The 19,716-nt window shown below is 40.5% G+C and overlaps 1 protein-coding gene across 3 annotated transcripts in view; it reads left to right on the top strand.

The window, feature by feature from the left end:
• Nucleotides 1–2,108: 2,108 nt before the first annotated feature.
• The window catches only part of TRPM7 (transient receptor potential cation channel subfamily M member 7), a 118,449-nt gene continuing 100,841 nt past the window's right edge, over nt 2,109–19,716 (top strand). For 2 of the 3 annotated variants that reach the window (XM_034994275.1, XM_034994278.1), the window contains exon 1: nt 2,109–2,371. In XM_034994275.1, the coding sequence (XP_034850166.1) occupies nt 2,369–2,371 (3 nt within the window). In that variant the 5' untranslated portion in view covers nt 2,109–2,368. Of the gene's footprint in view, nt 2,372–2,410; nt 2,902–19,716 lie in introns of those variants that run through there. The other variant, XM_034994277.1, reaches the window with a different exon arrangement.

The raw sequence follows: 19,716 nt of genomic DNA, 5'->3' as shown, positions 1-19,716 counted from the left end.
TGGAAACAGAGCCCCTATGGGAAAGAAGTGAGACAGAACTTAAGGAACATTTTCTGAAACACTGAATTTATCCATCTTGTTCATCACTGAACATTAAAGAGGGCTGTTTCCGATATAGTCTTAGGAACTCAGTACTTTTTTTTTTTTTCATGAATAAATTCATTCCCCAGAATTGATTTTTCATGAATAAATTCACTGAAAGTCAGCATGTGTGAACTTTAGGGCTTCTGATAACCTGTGAATTAAATAATAATTTTCATTAGTTCAATTAAAGAATAATTATATTCCTCATTTCTAACTCTAAACTAAATGCTCCAAGGGGCACCTGGGTGACTTAGTTACTCGTCTGACACTGGATTTCAGCTCAGGTCATGATCTCAGGGTTGTGAGACTGAATCCTGCGTGGGGGCTGGGCATGGAGCCTGCTTAAGAGTCTCTCTCCCTCTGCCCCTCCCTGCTCCTGCTCTCTCTCTCAAATAGATAAAAAAATCTTAAAAAAAAAAAAAAAACTAAATGCTCCAATTTAGCAAGAGTTTGGGAGATCAAGTGCCATGGAGCTATTCTTATTACCTTTCTACATCATCCAAGCAAGGGGTGAAGCATTTGTGGGTACATAAAAGGCCAGAGTCACAAAGACTGAGGAAAAAAACCTCTCTTATCTCATTGTATTTTGATTTTGCGGTTTGTCTCCACCTTCTAGATTATAAACTCCCTTAAGGTAAGAAGTGTGTAGGCCCATCTGAGATCTAGAAAATAAACATTTATTGAAGGCATGCATAAATTAGACAAAATCCCTGCCCCAAGGTGCTGATAATCTAGTCGGAAAGCTATGACAAATATAGTAAAACTTTTTTTTTTTAACCTTGGTCCTGCTGGACCTGCCAAATGGGGAAGGAATACAGAATACTTGAAGAATGTTCATAAGCATGGCCAAAGCTTGTTAGGCAAAACAATGGGCAGATTAGTTTTGTTGGAGAGAAGATCCTACTTCAGTGAACTGTGGGTCATAGCCTTTAAGTTATACTCTGAGTGAAAGAACACAGACCAAAAAAAAAAAGTACATATCGAATGATTCCATTCTGTAAAACCCTGAAATATGCAAATTAATCTAGAGCGACAGAAAGCAGATCAGTGCTTGCTAAGGGATGGGAATGGGGAGGAACAGGATGGAGGGAGTACAAAGGGAGGGAAGAAACGTGGGGGGTGATGAACATGTTCACTGTCTTGATCATGGTGATTTCATGAGTGTACACATGTCAACACCTGTCAAATTGTACATTTAAATACGTGCAGGTTATTGTACATCAAGTATTCCTCAAGAAAGCTGTTTTTAAAAAAGGGGTGCGATAGAGTCAGGTAATAGAGGATCCGACGGACAAACTTTTCCCCTGGGAGCAGTAAGGTTGTATGTGAAAAACAAGTTAGTAAACTAGCGCTTAGAGTCAAACCAGGACTTAGCAAAGGAAAAGAAAAAGCAGAGAGGCATGTATCAGACCCGGGAACAATCAATCGGCAGTCTGGTTAAGGTGGGTGGTGTATGCGTTGTCTGTGCGGGACAAATCTGGAGGGAACGGATGGAGCCCACAGTTAAATTTGGGAGAATTTTTTTCTGGCAGAAACAGACGAAGCTGGAGGAAGAACATGATTTGGGGTGAGAAGATGATGTGGCGTTTTGGACGAGGAGAGTGAGACCTCTGTCTAACGCACAGAGAAGCGGCTGGGAAACGCCGCAGCAGAGCGCAGGCATGGGCCAGGCCCAGTTAGCGCGCAGGTGGAGGCCGGGCCCAGCTGGCGGGGATGAGACCACGCCGCAACCCCAGGCCGGATCCCAGGGGCCCGGAACCTGAGCCCTCCTCCACTGTTGCCTCGAGCGCCATTCCGGTAGGGGAGACACATGTTGGTGCGAGTCCCGCCCAGAGATCCAGTGGAGACCCGGGGAAAACGCCCGACCCTTCACGGGAAGCCCGAGCGGTAGGTGGAGGCGCCCGTGCCCGGCGCGTGCGCGCGGCGCGAAGGGAGGCGGCCTGGAAGGGAGGGAGCGCGCGCCCTTCACGTGACCCAGCCCGCGGGCGGCGACGCACACGACGCGCCCCTCACGTGGTCTGTCTCCAGCCCCGTCGCCGGCGGAGGCGGGCGCGGGCGCGTCCCTGTGGCCAGTCACCGGGAGGAGTTGGTCGCACAATTATGAAAGACTCAGCTTCTGCTGCTAGCGCCGGAGCTGAGTTACTTCTTAGAAGGTTTCCCTGGGCTGTCCTTGTCCGGCGGCCTCTGCTGCCGCCTTCGGAGACGCTTCCCGATAGATGGCTACAGGCCGCGGAGGAGGAGGAGGTGGAGTTGCTGCCCTTCCGGAGTCCGCCCCGTGAGGAGAATGGTACTGGACCCACGCAGGCCCCGGCCGGGGCATGGCCCTGGGGGGTTGCTGGCAGGGAAGGGGGAGGACCTGACTGGCAAGTGTGCGTCCGGAGCCCTACTTCCTGGGGCGAAGGAGCGCGGAATTGCCTTGATGCTTCCGGACTTGCCCCGGCGGGACGGGAGAGCAGTTCGTTCGGGGGTGAGGGGCAGGAAGCAGGTAGCAAATCTGGCACGGTAGCTCGCCGCGGGAATCCCCAGAGCAGGGACCTGGCTCCAGCGAGGGCCCCTTGAGGCGGCAGAGGCGCGAGCCAGGGAGTACCTGCAAGAGCCGAGCGGCCGCAGCGCGCCAGACGCAGCGCTCAGCCTCCAAGCTCCGCATCTCCCGGGAGCGCCTTCCTCCTGGCGCCAGTTGCTGGCAGATAAGGGAGCCAAATGCTCTGCTCAAGTTCTGCTTGGAAAGGGAAGGAGGGCTGGGAGGGAACAAAAAAGGGATAGAGGACACGGGATTGGAGCTGTGCCTTGTTTGCTTGCGCAGTGGATACTCCACAGGTACGTTTTCCTTTTGGAGCCAAACAGGAGGGATTTGACGATATTGATGGTAGATCTGGTTTCCAGTTTTCTTTAGCAAGAATTAAGGATTTTTGTTGGGGGCGCTGCTATAGGTACCGAGGCGATGTGTTACCTGGATTTATGTCGAACTTCACTTCCTCATCCGTTGCCCTAGAGAAGGGTTTTAAACCTACAGTGTGGCGTGGCGAGAGGGATTCGGTGCATTGCAGCTTTTGACGGAGCTTTTTGTTGTTGTTAAGGCGAGGAATCAAATTTGAAGGTTTCTTAAAAAGAAAGTAATTTAGATCAGGGACTTGAAGAGCGAAGTGTTTTTCTGGTCAGTACTTGAACTCTTGATAGGTTTCATGCAAACATCTCTCCCTCTGCTGGAGTCTGGCAGGTTTACTTTTCTCAGAAGTTAATTCAAGTGCCATACAAAAGCGAAACCACGAATATAGTTATACTACGAATAAATAGTGCACCTTACACTATTTTCCACTTTCTATGGTAATGTAAAGTCAATAAAAGCGTCATTTTACTTTTTTCCTTAATTTTAAAAGAAGGGTTACCGACACCAGATTTTTAAATTTATTACTTAAGTGGGTTTTAAGAGAATCTATTTTGGGAGGGAAAGTTGAACGATATAGTGCCTTTTTAATGGAAAAAAGCAAACCGTTAATACTGACTCTTCAGTTATGTGTATAGGTTTTTTTTTATGGTAAATAGCATAAATCTGAACACACCATTTCACTATTTTGAAAAACATTTTTAGATACCTTAGAAAATGGGAATCAAGATGATTCATCATCTTCAAACCAACTTTGTTTCTAATGACTTTCTAGCGAAAGTCTGTAATTTCTTAGTCTTACCTCAGATACTCTTCTTAAATTCAGCCTCTTAATGTCTTGCCACATACATATTTTGAAACCTAACCTTCAAAAATTGAGATGTGGTCTGAATTTCTCCTGTTTCTGCTGTCTTTCCATTTATGTCCATTTTTTTATAGCAGATATCCCCCCCCCAGCCCCCATATGTTTGTATACATAAGTTGTGCACTGTCTGTGGCACATAATAAGAACTCAGTGTTGATTGATTGTACATGCTAACAATCCTCTTGATTCTACAGGGAGAAATTCTCACTGTAAAATTTGAAATTGAGGGTCTGATTTTATTTTTTACGTTGCTTGAGTCCTGACTGCTGTTGTGTGATTTTTTTTTCCTTTACCATTTTCAATTAAATTATAGTGAAAACTGAAAACTGAAGTTGTCCAGTAATGATAATTTGTTGAGCCTTCTCAAATTTTAGATCAACACTGTCACCCAAAAGTTCACCAAAGTATGTTGTATCTACACTGCATAGTTCTTATTGTAAACTATTATTTAAAGTATTTGCTTCTGGGGGGCACCTGGGTGGCTCAGTTGGTTAAGCATTCTGACTCTTGGTTTTGGCTCAGAGTCCTGGGATCCAGCCCCATGTCAGGCTCCCTACTCAGCAGGGAGTCTGTCTCCCTCCCTCTCTGTCCCTCCCCCAGCTCAGTCAACCAACCGAAAAAAAAAAAAAAAACAAACCAAGATACCAGAAACACAAGTTTAAAACCTGGAGTGGAATCAAATTTTGTACAAAATTGTCTACCATGGCTACAGAAATATTTGTTTTATTCATTTGGTAATCACTTATTTAGTGTTTAATATATTCTTTTTTTTTTTTAAGATTTTATTTATTTGTCAGAGAGAGCGCACAAGCAGGGGAGCAGCAGACAGATGGAGAAGCAGGCTCCCCGCTGAGCAAGGAGCCCGATGCTGGACCCCATCCCAGGACCCTGGGATCATGACCTGAGCCCAAGGCAGACAATTAACCAACTGAGCCACCCAGGCGTCCCAGTGTTCAATATATTCTAAGCACTGTGATAGGCACTGGAGTGGCAAATACGTGTTAGACAAGTTTTCTGCTTTCATACAGTTTACATTCTAGTTATTTATAAAAGATCTAGTTGTTGTCAATGGAAGATGCATACATCATAAAACATTTAGTGTCTACTGTATTGCAAACACTGTGGTACTTAATAGTTTTGAAAGGCAATACAGATAAAGCCAGAAGGGTGGTGTGATACTATTACATAGATTATTTTGAAAATATGGGGTAATCAAGGGGAGAAAGGAAAGTCTGGGTGGGTTTGCACAAAAGCTGATAGTAGAAGTGAGTCTTACAGAGTCAGTAGGAATTGGAATTAACCTGGAAGTAGAAGGGGCATTGAGTTGGTTTTAGTCCAAGGGAACTGAACTTGAGAAGAGAAAGAGCATCCTTAGTTTATTCTGGGAACTACTGTATATATACTTTATGCAGTTAGGAATGAGTGGAGTATGGGATGATATGGGGTACTGGTGGGAGTGTTCTAGAGAAAGACAAATACCAGATTTTTTTTTTTTTTTAAGATTTATTTATTTGAGAGCATGCATGAACAGGGGTAGGGGGCAGAGGGCAGAGGGAGAGAATCTCAAACTCCCCCACTGAGCACAGAGCCTGAATCAGGGCTTGATCTCGGGACCCCAAGATCATGACCTGAGCTGACACCGAGAGTTGAACACTCAATTGACTGAGCCACCCAGGTGCTCCAAGGACCGTATTTCTGAGGGCAATGTATGTCATACAAAGAAGTTTTGATTTCATACTGGAGATGGTGGGGATCCTCTTAAGAAAACAATATGGAGGGTGAATGGTGTGTGTTTAAATTGAAAAGAGAGACCCGTAAGGAGGAGGCTATAGCAAGACTCTGACCAAGTGTTAAGGGCTTAAAACAAAGAAGTAGGAGGAGGAGGACAGATTGAGATGTTTAGGATTTAGAATATTCAGAACTTGGTTACTTGGTTACTTCTGTGGAGTAAAGTGTTTGTGTGTGTTGGCAAATGTCAGTAATAAGAACCAGACATAAAATGAAAGCATTTCGTAGTTGAAGTCATTACTTAAAATATGCAAATGTAGGGACGCCTGGGTGGCTCAGCTGGTTAAGGGCTGCCTTAGCTCAGGTCCTGGGATCCAGTCCTTCCTCGTGTTCCTTGCTCAGCGGGGAGCCTGCTTCTCCCTCTGCCTGCCATTCCCCCTGCTTGTGCTCTCTCTCCTTTCTCTCTCTGTTGAATAAATAAATAAAATCTTTAAAAAATATGTGCAAATGTAATTCTTAAAGGCAATACTTAAAATGTACATTTTTGGTTTTTATTTTTATTTTATTTTATTATTTTTTAAAGATTTTATTTATTTGACAGACAGAGAGCAGGAGAGCACAAGCAGGGGGAGCAGCAGAGGGAGGGGGCCAAGCAGGGAGTCTGGTGTGGGGCCCAGAGCTCAATCCCAGGACCGAGGGATCATGACCTGAGCCGAAGGCAATCGCTTAACCAACTGAGCCACCCAGGTGCCCCTGGTTTTGAGGGTTTTTTTGTTTTTTGTTTTTAAAATTTTTTTTTATGACAGACACAGAGAGGGAACACAAGCAGGGGGAGTGGGAGAGGGAGAAGCAGGCTTCCAGCAGAGCAGGGAGCCCGACGCGGGGCTCGACTCGGGGCTCGATCCCAGGACCCTGGGATCATGATCTGAGCCGAAGGCAGACGCTTAACGACTGAGCCACCCAGGCGCCCCCTGGTTTTGAGTTTTAAATGAAGGTTTGTTGAGGCGCAAGGAATTGCAAAAGTTTGAGAGTTCCACCAATCAGATATTTTTGGTCTAGTGCTCTGTATACTCTTTAATATTCTAATATGGGAGATTTCATACATAAAGAAATATAATAGGAAAATGAATCACCATACCTCCATGACCAGTTTTGACAGTTTGAAATGTGTATTTTGTGTCTTCTATTACTCCTCCCATTCCCCCTCAAATGGATAATTTAAAAGCAAACCTCAGACATATTTCATCTATAAATAGTTCATTGTGTATCTCTCTAAAAAGATAAGGATTCTTAACACACCCATATTACTATTAGCACATCTGAAAAATCAGTAATTCTTTAATATTATTAAATATTCAGCATATTTCCCTGATTGTTTCATGTTTTTCTTCATTTGGTTTATTTAAATCAGCATCCAAAGAATTCCATACAGCATCTGGTTGATAAATAAGTCTTTCAGTGTCTAGTAACCCCTCTTTTTTTTTTTTTTTTTGTCTTATCACTTATCATTTATTTAATGACAAAAATCCAGATCATTTGCCCTGTAGAATTTCCCACAGTTTGGATTTTGTTGGATGTATCCATACAGTGTGATGTAACTTGTTTCTCCTCTGTTTCCTGTGGTTAATCTAAAGACTTGATCAGATTGTAGTATGATATTTTGGCAAGAGTACTTCACAGGTCGTGCTACATATCTTGTATTGCATCACATTAAGAAGCACATGCTTTCTGGTTGTTTTTCTTTTCTTTTCTTTTTTTCTTTGTTTTTGATGTTAAGATTGACCAGTGGGTTTGCTGTTTTTAGCTGCCTGATCTTTCAAAATGTAGAGTTCTTGGTCAGACACTTACATAATAGTTTTAGTAGTAGCCATTGATGGTTATTGCTATTGATCTGTTATTTCATTCTAGGTTTTTCTTTCCCCTTATTTTTATTTTATTTTATTTTGTTTAGAGAGAGTAGGGGAGGGGCAGGGTGAGAGGGAGAGAGAATCTCAAGCAGGCTGCACACCCTGTGTGGAGCCCACCTGGGGCTTGACCTCATGACCCTGAGATCATGACCTGAGCAGAAGTCAGGAGTCAGATGTTTAACTGACTGAGCCACCCAGGTGCCCCTCCCCTTATTTTTTGGAGGAACCTTTCAGTATATGATTAAATTTTAGTCTTTTTTTTTTTTTTTTAAGTGACTGCTCCTTAAGTGCCTATTTTATTTTGTTTTGTTTTAAAGATTTATTTTTGAGAGAGAGAGCAAGAGCACGAGTGCGTGAGTTGGGGGCAGAAGCAGAGGGAAAGGGAGAGAATCTCAAGCAGACTCCCTGCTGAGTGCGGAGGCCTGCATGGGGCTGGATCCCACAACTATGAGATCATGACCTGAGCCGAAATCAAGAGTCACACGCTTAAATGACTGAGCCATCCAGGCCATTAAGTGCCTGTTTTAAGCTTGGTACCTAGAGGTACCCAAATTCAGAATAGTTGAGATTAGTTTAGGGTGAGTATTATTTGGCTCTCTGTGGGGATTTGAACTGAGTTACTTATGTGAGTTGATATAAAATAACTTAGATATATGTCACTTTTAGAAGGAGTTTTGCAATTATTAGATTAGTTTGAATATGAATGAAATTTTGACTTGGAAAATTGGACCTCTTCTGGTTTATCTTTATAAAAAATGCAGGACTCAATTCCAGGACCCTGGGATCATGGACTGACCCACCCAGGTGCCCCCAAATCACACTCTTTTATGAGCACTACTGTTATCCTCTCTGTAAAAAGCAGATGATAATCTTTCTTCTATTTGATCTCAGGAACAATACTAGTATTGAAGTTTGTGAAACACTATTTGTCCCTCCTTGCATCATGAAAACATGTTAATAACTTAACACCTCAACTATTTAGCTACCAGACTGCTGGAAACCACAACTTGTGGAAACCCAGCTCCTCATGGAAAGAAAAAAACTTTTGAGTCATGCCATTTTGGGAATATCGCAACCTTGAGCCCAGAGTTCACTGTTTGAAAAATAATGTACAAAGTGAAATTTAGTAAGTTTAGTTACCCATTTTCCTCTGACAATTTGGTAGTATGTTGGGAATGAATAGAAGAAAAGTTATCTGAGAAGCAGACTGTTACTATAAGACTGAGGAAACACTAACTAGACTGGAAAGATAGGGCTGTATATCACCCTTTAGTATGTGAACCATTAGTCTTCCTTGTCTTCAAGGGTATAATATACAATACCTAATACCCAGAAGGTACTCTTGATTAAGAAAAGTGTGTGGGGCGCCTGGGTGGCTCAGACGGTTGAGCGTCTGCCTTCGGCTTGGGTTGTGATCCCAAGGTCCTGGGATCGAGTCCCGCATCGGGCTCCCTGCTCCTTGGGAGCCTGCTTCTCCCTCTGCTTCTCTCTCTCTCTCTCTGTCTCTCATGAATAAAAAAAAAAAAAATCTAAAAAAAAAAAAAAAGAAAAGTGTGTAATAGGCTTTAGACAGATTTTCACAATATCAGCTAACATGTATTAGCATTTAGTTGTGGTCATTGTTCTAAATGCTTTACATGTATCATTGTATATTATTACGCTCAAAATTCTATGAAGTAGGCACTGTTTTTTTCTTCCATTATTTATGTAAGGAACAGAGAGGCAGAATTGCTCACCAAAGGTCGTAAGGCCAATAAGTGGTGGAGTAGATATTGACTCATTAAATTAGGCACTTGAAGAAGGACCTTAATACTCAGAGGCATGTATATTTGTGAAATCTAAGATGGCCGGTGTTATGTTAAGTAAAAAGTTAAGGTCATTTAAATGTGTTACCTTAAAAAAAATTATTTTACCAGATTTTTTTCTTCAAATGCTATAAAACTTAGAATTTCCTTTTTTGCCAAATTGCTTTGTAATAACTTTTGGATAGATTATTCACATTTCAGTTATATAGGTTGTATTTTGACAGAGTACAGAGACTTACTAGTCAGAGGGGATCACTAGTAGTTGGAAAAGTTATTAATTAAACTAAACAGATTTCTATGATGGGTAGAACTCTTGAATAAAAACTCTAAAAACCTAATAACAAATGTTATCAACAGAGTATCACACTACTCAGGGATAGAGAATAGCTTGATATAGTTTACTCACAATATGAAGGCTGCAGTTTTGTAATAGAGAATGTCCTAATATTTTCTTTAGATTTCTCTTTTTCAGATTAGCTTTTGTGGCATCATCTGAAAACATATCAGTCATCACTGAATTAGATTAATGTGATGGATCCATTTAATTCAACAGATTCTGTTGCTTTGGGAAAAATATTTTTTTAGGTTTACAAGGAGCCAGGAATAAAAGTGAAGAATTTAAATTGTACTATTTGACTGCAGGTATATAACTAATTTTAAGATAAATGTATATGATTTGAATTCTTTAGTAATTGTATTTTGTTTTGGAATTCAGATAGATGAGAGTGATTGTAATATAATAGGCATCCATGTTCCTACCACACAGCTTGAGAAATAAAATATTACAGATAAAATTGAAACCTTCCATGTACTCCATCAAAATCTCATTCTACTTTCCATTTCTGCAGACATAACTATCATCCTGTTGTTCCTTTGCATGCTTTTGTAGTATTGTCACAAATACATATATATATATACACACACACACATATATACACACACATATCTATGTCTATATAGAGAGAATATATAACATATATTTAGTTTTTATAAGTTTTTGATATTTTTAAGTTTTATATATATGGACTTTTAGTGGACTTTGTTGTTTTTTTAAATCAACATTAGGTTTTGGAGATTTATTCATCTTAATAATACATGTAAGGTCTAGTTTACCCCTTTTATTTTTATTTTTCTTTGTCTTTATTTCCATTCAAAGTTAACATTCTGCTTCTCTGCAAGACAGCCTTGCCATGCATGCTCATAGCGGCTTTTTAGTTTGCTTCTTCTAACTGCTGAATATTATTCCATTATATGAATATACTGTTATCCATTTTACTGTTATTGGGCAGTTTATTTCCAGTTTTTTACATATAATGATGCAGTATTATGTATCATCTTATGTACAAGTGTGAGAATTTTTCTAGGATGCATATATCCAGAAGTTGAATTGTAAATCATAGGATAGATGCATCTTCAATTTTATAGATATTGCCAAAGTGTTGACCGAAGTAGTGTGGTTTATATTCCCTATAAAGTATATGTGAGTTCCCAGTTCTTCCAGTATCTTTGCCACACTCATTGATTGGGTTCTTTTATTTTGCCAGACTCATGAATATGAAATAGTTCCTCATTGTTTTAATTTGCATGCCACTGACCATTGAGTATTTCAGGTTATGAGTTTCTGGCAGTGGTTCCCTCCTCTCGTGAATTGCCTATTTATAATCTTTGCTTGGTTTTCTATTGGTATCTTTTTCTTATTTATTTACTTGTAGAAATTCTTTAGGTATCCTGAATATTTTTGGAGGGGGGGCGGTTTATGAGCTACAAATATCTTCCCCAACCTGTAGCTTTTTATTTTTCACTTGGTTAATGTTAGGCTATTTACTTATTTTTAGATTGTTGATGTAATTGGTTTTTAATTTAGTGTAATAATTTATCAGTATTTTCTTGTTTTTTTAAGCTTTATTTTGGTAATTTCCACACCCAATGTGGAGCTTGAACTCACAACCCCAACTGAGCCAGCAGGCGTCCCATCACTGTTTTCTTTATAGCATATGCCTTTTCTTTTCCTGGGGTCATAAAGTTATTCTATTTTTTTTTTGTAGAAATTTTATTTTATATTTTATTTTTTTGAAGATTTTATTTTTTTGAGAGAGAGATCGAGAGAGAGCACAAGCAGGAGGGAGGGGCAGAGGGAGAGGGAGAAGCAGACTTCCTACTGAGCAGGGAGCTTGATGTGGGGCTCTATCCCAGGACCCTGGGATCATGGCACATGCTTAACCGACTGAGCCACCCCATTTTTGGTAGAATTTTTAAAGTTTTGCTTTACACATTTGACTCTAATCCATCTAGTATTCATTTTTGGATTTAGTGTGGTAGTTCATATACCACAGAGTAATAGTTCATATTTTCTCCTGATTTGTATCGCTCTCCATCATATGCCAAGTTTCCTTAAAGGTAAGTTTCCATTTCAAAGCGATTTATGCCATTGTTCTGTTTGTCGACTTCAGTTATTTAATATCTTAGACTCCAAGGTATGGCATGATGGCAACTGCTCATACTTTTCTTTATCAAACATTTTCTATCCCACAAATCTAGAGCAGTATTGGGCCATTAAACAACAGGGGTAGCAATCTCCATGAGGTTGCCAGGAAAGCAAAACAGAAAATAAGGTTGGATGTAGTAGGACTCTCTTTACAGACATAGTTATGGTATGAATTTGATTCAGTTTAATTTTTTAATATATAAAATTTGACCAACTATTTGTTATTTCCACTGAGGCTATTCAGTAGTGTCTTTAAGACCCTCTTAGAGGGTTCACTAATTATCAACAATTCCCAATTATTAGTTAAGTAGTTGGCAGTCAATTAAGAGAAAGAACAAAACTCTAAAGGACCTATAAGAGTGCCAGAAGGTCAAATGAGTTGGGCTCTGGTAGAGGAAGTCAGAGTGCCAGCCTAGTTCAACATTTTGCTTTGGGCTAGCCTTAATTTTTCTATGTCACTGCCTGTGCCATTGTTGGCAGGCATATTGACCTCTGTACCAATTTTTCACATAACTTGAAATTTCTAGGTCTGTAGTGTCATTTAATTTTTTAAAAAATTTTATTTATTTGCAGGGGGCAGAGGGAGAGGGAGCAAGGGTCTCAAGCAGACTCCACGCTGAGCATGGAGCCCGATGTGGGGCTCAGTCTCACAACCCTGAGATCACAACCTGAGCTGAAACCAAGAGTTAGACACTTACCCGACTGCATCACCCAGGCGCCCCTGTCATTTAATTTTTAAAAAAATTTTTTATTGTTATGTTAATCACCATACATTACATCATTAGTTTTTGATGGAGTGTTCCATGATTCATTGTTTGCACATAACACCCCCAGTGCTCCATGCAGAAGGTGCCCTCTTTAATACCCATCACCAGGCTGACCCATCCTCCCGCCCCCTCCCCTCTAGAACCCTCAGTTTGTTTTTCAGAGTCCATCGTCTCCCATGGTTCGTCTCCCCCTCCGATTTCCCCCCCTTCATCCTTCCCCTCCTGCTATCTTCTTCTTCTTTTTTTTTCCTTAACATATATTGCATTTTTGTTTCAGAGATACAGATCTGAGATTCAGCAGTCTTGCACAATTCATAGCGCTTGTCATTTAATTTTTTAAGTATATGCATTTTATTAATATGCATAAACTTTTTTTTTCCCTTTTGAGTATGGGTCACATTTCCTGTTTCTTCTCTTTCTTTTTTTAAGATTTTTTAAGATTTTATTTATTGATTTGAGAGAGAGAGAGCACGAGCAGGGTGAGGGGCAGAGGGGGAAGCAGGCCCTCCGCTGAGGAGGGAGCCCAATGCGGGGCTCGATCCCAGGACTCTAGGATCATGACCTGAGCCGAAGGCAGATGCTTAACTGACTGAGCCACCCAGGTGCCCCTTTCCTGTCTTCTTAAGTCTAGTAAATTTGAATTGTATCATAGACACTGTGAATGTTACCTTATAGACTCTGGGTTCTGTTATAGTGTTCTTGATTCTTCTTAAGGTAGTTGTTAGGAACTCAGTGTTTATGTTCCCCTGAATTCTTTGTTGAAACCCTAACCCCCAATGTAATGGTACTTGGAGATGGGGTCTTTGGGAATAATTAGGGTTAGATGGGGTCATGGGGGTAGGGCCCTTTTTTTTTTTTTTAAAGATTTTATTTATTTATTAGAGATACAGCGAGACCAGGAACACAAGCAGGGGGTGTAGGAGAGGGAGAAGCAGGCTCCCCGCAGAGCAGGGAGCCCGATGTGGGGCTCGATCCCAGGACCCTGGGACCATGACCTGAGCCGAAGGCAGACGCTTAACAACTGAGCCATCCAGGCACCCAAGTTAGGGCCCTTATAAGAACCACCAGAGAGCTTGCTCTCTCCACCATGTGAAGACACAGTGAGAAGACCGCTATCTGCAACCCAAGCAGAGAGCTTTTACCCAGACACTGACCCTGTTGACACATTGATCTTGGATTACAGTTTCTTTAACTGAAAAAATGAATTTTGGTTGTTTAAGCCACCTAGCTTATGGTATTTGTTATGGCAGTTCCGATCAGACTAAGAGTTGATTTACTTGACTGTACTCAAATTCCATACTCTTATCTCCTTGTGGGTAGCAAAAGTGTCTGTTCAGTTATTTTATTCTTAACTGGGCTGCTTGGAGTCTGCCCCATATGCACATACGTTATAGGTCTGCTAGAGATTTGAGCATAGTTAATATGCAGTATTTAGGATAGGCTTTATGTGACTTTCTCCTTTGAAGGCCTTTTCCCATCTCTTTCTTGCTGCTATTGTCACTTTGGGACTTGGTATTGTGTTTTTTTAAGCCAGTAAGACTGGGATTTCTGTTGGGAATTTTAGCTGTTCAGTAGTGTGGAGCAGCAGGGCTTGTTTTCAGGCAAAAAGCCTTAAAAAATGGGAAACTCATTCAGTGCTATTACTTAATTTTAAGTGTAGACTCCAGTCAGTTTCAGCCCGTTAGTTGTTTTTTGTTTTTATTTTGTCCAGATGCATGGTTGTTATTTGTAAGAGGGTTAGTCTACTAGAACTAACATAGCTGGCAGCTCCTTTCTAATATTAATATGTAGAATCATAGTCTTTAGTTGTAAAAGTAGACTGATTTCCACTTATCTTGAAGTAGAATTTTTAAAGCAATCTTTAATTTTTCCCCCCAAATTTTGCCATTAGCATCTAGGCAGGAAGGATATGCTGGTACTAACTTATGGAGAGAGTAAAATGTTAGAAGGTTTATTCATAATATGTGTGCCCCTTATTGCTGAAAGACAAAGAATTTATAACTTATGGAATTTTGAAGCATTAAAAAAATTGTTGAAATTTGACAGTGTGTCATGCATTGTGCTGAAACACCTTGCATGGATCATTTTATCTTTAGAGCAGCATTATAAGGTAGGTATTGTTATTAGGTCAAAAGGTCAGAAACTTGCTTAAGGTTGCATGGATAGTAAACAACCAAGCTAGAGTTCTAACTCTGGTTACTCTGACTCCAGAATTTCTGTTCTTTAACCACTGGAAATCACAGAATTAATCTTTAAGTTTCCTTCTAGGGCTGGGGCGCCTGGGTGGCTCACTCCGTTAGCATCGGACTCTTGATTTGGGTTCAGGTCATGATTTCAGGGTCTTGAGATTGGCCCCTTGTTGGGCTCTGTGCTGGGTGTGGAGCCTGCTTAAGATTCTCTCTCTCCAGGGGCACTTGAGTGGCTCAGCCGTTAAGCGTCTGCCTTCGGCTCAGGTCATGATCCCAGGGGCCTGATCCCAGGGGCCTGGGATCGAGCCCCGCATTGGGCTCCCTGATTGGTGGGAAGCCTGCTTCTCCCTCTCCCACTACCCCTGCTTGTGTTCCCTCTCTTGCTGTGTCTCTCACTGTCAAATAAATAAATAAAATCTTAAAAAAAAAAAAAAAAAAGATTCTCTCTCTCCCTTTCCCTCTCCCCCTCCCACCTGTTTGTTCTCTCTCTCCCTCCCTCTCTCTAAAGAAATAAAATCTTTATTTTTATTTTTTTTTTAAGATTTTTTTTATTTATCTGTTTGACAGAGAGATAGCAAGAGCAGGAACACAAGCAGGGGGAGTGGGAGAGGGAGAGGTAGGCTTCCCAGGGAGCAGGGAGCCCAGTGCGGGGCTTGATCCCAGGACCCTGGGACCATGACCTGAGCTGAAGGCAGACGCTTAACGACTGAGCCACCCAGGCGCCCCTAAATAAAATCTTTAAAAAAAGATTTCTTTCTAGTGCTAACATTCTGTTTGTAGTTAGTTTTTACTTTACCTAAAACATTTAAGTTTAGGAATTTTCAGGTTTGTGTTTATAGTGTGCCACCTCTTGGTAAAACTCAGTAATGCAGCCGAGCAAAAAAAGAAGTATAAAATTAGGAATTTATATATGTGTTTAGAATCCAAGGCACATTTTATTGGGTATCTGATGGCAGAGCAGAAACTCAGCATTTCTCAAAATGCAGAAACCTCTCATTGGAAAGGATTTATAACCGTCACCTGGGGTATGTGACTCTCAGGTGTGTGAAGCTGATCCCTAATGTAATAAATGAGGGCCATGAACAACAAGAATGCTGTTGTGTGGGGAGAATATATTTACATTTGACAGCTACATAAAGTGAAAGGCAGTTAGCCCTTGAAATAAACAAAATTGGTGAATATTTAAGGTAGAGGAAGCTGTAAGAGATAGTCCTGAAACATGCTTATGCAGGCACAAAATTTGGTGAAAATTTGTGAGCATTAAGAGTGATACAATTTAAGTGACTTAGCGAGGCGTTTTACTAAAGTTTGGATCGATTTGCCAGTTAGAAACTACTATGGAAGAGTTGAGGTTGTGAAGGGATAGTACTGGCTGTTTAGAACAAGAATAGTAGAATGAAACTAATTTGTGAACAAGATTTGTACTAGGTCCTGAAATCCCAACAGCATTCCTGTTTTTAGTAGTTATATATTTTATCAAAATACTCAAAAAATGAATACCTAAAGTGACTAAAGTGTCTTAGGTTGATGGTGATTGGAAAAGACCATTGTTTCTGGAAAAAAGCTAGGTATGTGTACTCAAAGTACTAGATTTTTTTGTTCACTGGTATTTAGGTTTTATGGTTATATATATAATTTATTTAAATGCTTTTGGCTGGGGGGAGGGGCAGCGCAGAGCCTGATGAGGGGCTCAATCTCATGACCCTGAGATCAGACCTGAGCTAGAATCAAGAGTCGAACGCTTAAGTGACTGAGCCACCCAGGCGCCCCTTAAATAAATGCTTTTTCTATTGAAATTCTTGCAGGAAAAATAACTGTTAGTGAACATCTAAAGTTCTTTAGCCCTACCCTTTTTTTTCCCATCATTGAAAAGCAAATCTTAATACAAGGATCTGCTGGGATGGTAGAAGTGTATAGAGGTATATTAAGTGTTGAAGAAACCGTGTAGAAGAATCTGAAGAGCTTGGCACATGCTTGTTGGATTGAATTGACACAGTAGGGACATGAAAGATCCATGGTTTTATGGGATTCAGAGCATGGGTTGATATACCATGTCATGTGGACCAAATCTGGCCAAGACCTGTTTTTTATGACTTTGAGTTAAGAATCATTCTTACATTTTTTTAAGGGTTAAAAAACAAAATAAAGAGTATGTGACAGAGAGGGTATGTGGTCCAAAAAGCCTTAAAACATTTACCAACACTCTTTGTTGATCCCCCATTTAGAGTATAGCCATACCTCTCTAGTAGGACATTGAAGGAAGCATCAGTTTAATGGGAGAGATGTTCATTTGGGACCAGGTAAATTGTGCATGTTGTTGAAAAATAATGATAGAGGTAAATTTGAAGAAAGAATTAGAAACCAGGACTGTATTAATACATTCTGTAGTTTTTTTGTTCTTCCCTTTTTTTTTTTTTTTAAAAGACATCATGCTAAACTAAAGGATTTGGAAATTATCTCTTGTATTCATTCCTTTACTAGTCCAGGAGCCCATTGCCCCTCCCCCAGATACTGGTGGCTCTGGTTTACTTTTACTTGTCTCTCTTCCACACTAATCTTCCTAACAAGAGCTCTGATTATTTTTATGTTAGATGCTACTTGGGATTCATTTTTTTCCATATATAACTAACTCCTAAATTAAATGTCTGTGAAAATATTTTTATTTACATTTAGTAGAAAGACATAAGGTATGAAAGGTATATATACCTGTGATTCATTTTTAGGAGTATTTCAATGAATACATATCCAAAGTTTTGCAAACTTTAGACTTAACTGGGCCATTAGTTCATTGCTGTAGAGCAGTCATTTTGAAATCTGTTGAACTAATTCCTCCATCCCTACCCCAACCCTGTTTGAACAACTGTAGCTAGAGTTGCTTCAGGCAGGCTGCAGCTAAGGAGCAGAATAGGGGGAAAGCTAATACTAGTTAGCAGTAGTTAGTAATTAACAATACCTTTTAGGGAGAGACAGAACTGAAAGACACCATGAGAAGGACATGCTTTCACTAGCCACTGGTCCCAGAAAGAAAATGAGACATACTTGGAGCTCCCTTAAGCCAGCTAGACTTGAAGCTGAAAGTGGAGCTTGGCTCTGCAGCTGACTGCCAGCCCAGCAGAAGAGGTAAAGAAAGGAAGAACAGATAAGGAATCTGAAGATCAGAGAATTTTGGAACTTGCCTGGGGTCACAAAGAACGTAAGCAGCAGAGCAGAGATTTGAACCTGACACCCTGACTCAAAAGCCTCAACTCTTAACTACATGGCTGCACAGAAGTGAGGAAGAACGCTCATGTTGGGACTTTGAAAAACAAAAACTAAAAAACAATACCTTTTAGAAGTATGTCAGCGCTTCTGTTTTTTTTTTTCCATGTTCAGAAAATTATATACAGAACAATCACATAGGAATTCCCCTTTTAAAGTTATTAATGTATTTCTACTCAGTGGCTTATTTAAAGCATATCATCAAGTGGTCTTGAAATACTTACCTTAAATTTCTCTTAAAAAGTCAGTCATGGAACACTACATCAAAAACTAATGATGTAATGTATGGTGATTAACATAACATAATAAAATAAAATTAAAAAAAAAAGACTGTAGAGGCTTTGGAGTCAGGGCAAACTGTTAGCTATGTGACTTTGGACAATTCCCTAACTTCTATGTCTAACTAGTCTCTGCCTCTATAATGTGGGGATACTAATAGTACCCGGTTCATAGGATTACTGTGAGCATAAGATGACTTAATGCATATAAAACATTTAGAACAGTGCCTGACAAACACACTGTATCTACCACTTAAAGTTATCTCTTGTTATTTGTACTTTGGGCAAAGGGTTTACAAAGATGCAATGTCAACTGTGTTTTTAGGCAGCATCTTTTATGTGACATATGGGTAAATTAGGATTGGGAAACTATATCTAGTAATAGAGGAGTCATAGCTTTGGGTTTTCCTTTGTGCAGTGACTCCTGAAACTGGGCATTTCCCTTGTGGGGGACCTTGGAATCTATGAGGTTGTTACAAGAGATAACTGGCTTTTGAGGTTTATGAGACAAGGGCAGATCCTGTACCTACTCATTGTGTATCTTATCATCTTGCACTTAAGCTGTCTGCTGCATGGTTTATCTAGGGACTCCCACCAAAGTGGAATAGTTGACGCTGCCTTGTTGGCAATTTGTGATCCTAATCTGTTTTTCTAAGAGCCATGCCAAGTGTAGCCTGTGGTATCATGGGAGTCTTCTTTTGGGGGGGGGGTAGTCTTTATCTCTATTTGAGCCTAGGAAGACCCCCCCCCCCCGTCGCATTTGTCCTCCTTTGACCTTCATTTGTTATACAAAGCAGATTATAAACAACCACTATCTGGGGTGCCTGGCTTGGCTCAGCCGGAAAAGCACATGACTCTTGATCTTGGGGTTGGATCCCCATGTTGGGTGTAGAGAGTACCCAAACACAATAAAACAAGCACTATCTTCAGGGAGTTTGCATTTGAAAACATATGCCTCAAGGTGTTTTATGAACTTGTAACTAATAGAAGATCACTTCTGGAATATTCTACCTCTGACTTACTCTAAATTAACTGTATTTTAAGGTTTTTTTCTTTATCGTCATGTTGGGTTCTCAGAATCTGCAGATAGGTGTTTTTCATTGATCTGGGAAATTCTTATCATCTCTTTAAACATTACCTTTGCCCATTCTTGCCCTTTTCTCCTTCTGGAACTCTGATTAAACATACATTTGACCTCTTCTGTTTTACATGTTTCTTAACAACCCTCCCCTGCCTTTTAAACAGCTTTATTGTGGTATAATGCACATATTCTAAAATTTGCCCTTGGTAAGTATACAAGTTTGATGTTTTTTTGTTTTGTTTTTTTAAAGATTTTATTTATTTGAGAGAGCATGAGCAGGGCGCCTGGGAAGGCGGGGGAGAGGAGCAGAGGGAGAGGGAGAAGCAGACTCCCTGCTGAGGGGGAGGGGGAGGAGGGGCTGTATCCAAGGACCCTGGGATTATGA

Source organism: Mirounga leonina, unplaced genomic scaffold (assembly GCF_011800145.1).
Source record: "Mirounga leonina isolate KUSES-001 unplaced genomic scaffold, KU_Mleo_1.0 Mir_91, whole genome shotgun sequence".
NCBI classification, from domain to species: Eukaryota; Metazoa; Chordata; class Mammalia; order Carnivora; family Phocidae; genus Mirounga; species Mirounga leonina.
This window is presented reverse-complemented; position numbering and strand designations above follow the sequence as displayed.